The sequence below is a fragment of the Nicotiana sylvestris genome, chromosome 7 (genome assembly GCF_000393655.2).
Source record: "Nicotiana sylvestris chromosome 7, ASM39365v2, whole genome shotgun sequence".
In the NCBI taxonomy this organism is placed as follows: domain Eukaryota; kingdom Viridiplantae; phylum Streptophyta; class Magnoliopsida; order Solanales; family Solanaceae; genus Nicotiana; species Nicotiana sylvestris.
Window position 1 is genome coordinate 79,969,156 of NC_091063.1, and position 2,320 is coordinate 79,971,475.

The 2,320-nt window shown below is 37.5% G+C and overlaps 1 protein-coding gene across 1 annotated transcript; it reads left to right on the plus strand.

Moving 5' to 3' along the window:
* Positions 1 to 369: 369 nt before the first annotated feature.
* On the plus strand, positions 370 to 1,638 carry LOC104242022 (glycine-rich cell wall structural protein 2-like). The gene is made up of 2 exons (XM_009796992.2): positions 370 to 624; positions 1,012 to 1,638. The coding sequence occupies exons 1-2, from the start codon at positions 529 to 531 to the stop codon at positions 1,429 to 1,431; spliced, it is 516 nt and encodes a 171-aa protein (XP_009795294.1). The 5' UTR covers positions 370 to 528; the 3' UTR covers positions 1,432 to 1,638.
* Positions 1,639 to 2,320: the final 682 nt, after the last annotated feature.

Consider the following 2,320-nt stretch of genomic DNA (forward strand, 5'->3'; position numbering starts at 1 on the left):
GAAGTCAATCTAGAAGCAGCAATACACGAAGAGAAAATGGTTGAGACATGAAGTAGTACAATGTTATTACAAGTAGTATCCAGAAAAAAGTGCAACTACTGTTTTCTTTGTTCGTCGGCTTTGTTTAATCGGTTTGATAATTAATCGATATTTCAGTATTGCAAATGCTAATAGTAATAGGGAACTTAAACTCAACAAAGATATGAACATAGAAAGACAACAAGATACAGAGAAGACATAATTAAGAGGCCCGAAATTCTAAGCCGGTACTGTAGGAAGGGGTGAGAATCATCATCATTTGATTCACCGTAAATTTAGCTGCATGTATTAATTGAAAAATATAATGCAACCTGCACCACAACATCACTTGAAAATATTTAACGTTTTCAACTGTCCCGCTCCTTGAGACTTAAATTCCTTAGAATATTTGTGTTCCCTACCTCTATATATACACCACTAGGCTTCACTTCTCGTTGCCTACAAAATAACGAGCCTTTTCTCTTCGTTTCAGTCCCAGCTAATTCAAAGATGATTAACTCTAAGCTTTTCCTTCTCTGGGTTCTGTGTGCTCTTTTTTGGTTTCTTGGTGCCATGCAGCCTTTGTCGTCTGGGGCCGGCTTCAAGGTACGTAAAGGCTCAAAGTTAATGTTTTTATATATAAATAAGAATATACTCCTAATTTGTATAATTAACGCTAATAAGGTTCCAATTATACTTTTTTTTTTTTGGATTGAGGTTGTTCGAATAAGTAAGTAAATTATGATAAACTTATGTACAATTAACTCCCTCTTCAATTCTGATTTGTCCTCTTGTACTTACATTCATCTCATTTTCCTATTTCCATACTTTCATTTTCCAATTTGAACTCAATTTTCCTGAATTAGATTTTTCTCTTTATCCCATTTCATTGATTCATATATATACTTCAGAAGGCAAGGCTATTTGTTTGATTAGTATATGAATTTTATGAAATAAGTTTAAAGTTTTTTTTTAATTATGATTTGACTTTAGGCCATCAATTCTGCTATGCCACCGCTAGTAAGCTCGAGTAACACGCTTGGGGAAGAGAAGTCATTTTACCATCCTGCTGCTTATGGTGGCGGTGGAGGCTCTGGTGCGGGTGGCGGTGAAGGTTCCGGGTATGGTTCTGGGGAAGGGTTTGGTGAAGGAGTAGGTAGTGATGGTGATGGTGGTAGTGGTGGAGGATATGGAGGTGGGGGTGGCAGAGGAAGTGGCGGAGGAATGGGAGATGGTTCTGGTTACGGTAGTGGAAGTGGTTATGGTTACGGTATTGGAACAGGAGCCAGTGGAGGAGGTGGCGGAGGAGGAGGAGGAGGTGGAGGTGGTGGTGGTATGAGTGGAGCTTATGGCACTGGATTTGGTGAAGGGGAAGGTTCTGGTGCTGGCTATGGAGGAGTTGGAATACCTTGAAACCCTAAGCTTTTGTTCATCAATTCTCTAGTAATAAATTGGGACGTGCCCGTGCATGTGTTCTACTGTCCTTTTTCTTTTTTCAAGTAATTTTCTTTTCCATTTATATGTGTCTCTTCTTTGTTGTGGAGGTTTAATTGAAGAATCGAGATTTAGTTAACTTATGTTTCTCCATTTAGCAATATAGGAGTAATAAACTTCCTCCTAGATGATCTTCCACTTTTGCAATGGCATGCATGCATAATTGGTTTTACGCATTTAAAGTTAAAGTTTTTTTTTTTCTCGTACGTTATAACATTATTACAATAATTTAGAAACATTTTTTTCCCTTTTTCGGTGGAGTTGTAGCTTTTTATTAAAAAAGAGAATACTTGTCCCCTTCATTTCAAACTATTACTGATCACCAAAAGCACAGCGAGTGAAATGTAATGTATAGCTCCACTGTTACTTTCCACCTTGTTCTTGGGAGACTCGAACTCACAACCTCTAGGTTGGAAGTGGAGATTGCTTACCACCCGAACAACCCCTCTTGTCTTTGGATACAAGACGCATAATTCCTAAAGCATTTAGTTAACTGTTTACTGGGAGATCTTTGTTTTGGTCGTCAAGAAATGGTAAAGGGCTTTGTTACTCGAATATATGGCCTTTTCTCCAAACTTAATTAGTTGGCATCAGTACCCAATGACTCAATATTTGAATTGATCCTCTGCTAATGCGAGTACTAACTTAGATGGCTTCGTATACAAAAGAAATACTTTGAGCTAGAAAGTTAGTTGCTAAAACTTTATCTATGGCTGTTTAGTATATTTATTTGGCACTAATGAAATAAGAGAACATTTTTGGCATGTGAATAGATCTCTTATGTAAAGTTGCGAGAGGACTGTACTAT

Coding starts and splice junctions, on each gene's coding strand:
- LOC104242022 (XM_009796992.2), top strand. CDS start 529: ATGATTAACTCTAAGCTTTTCCTTCTCTGGGTTCTGTGTGCTCTTTTT. Junction 625..1,011: donor CGTCTGGGGCCGGCTTCAAG/GTACGTAAAGGC, acceptor ATTTGACTTTAG/GCCATCAATTCTGCTATGCC.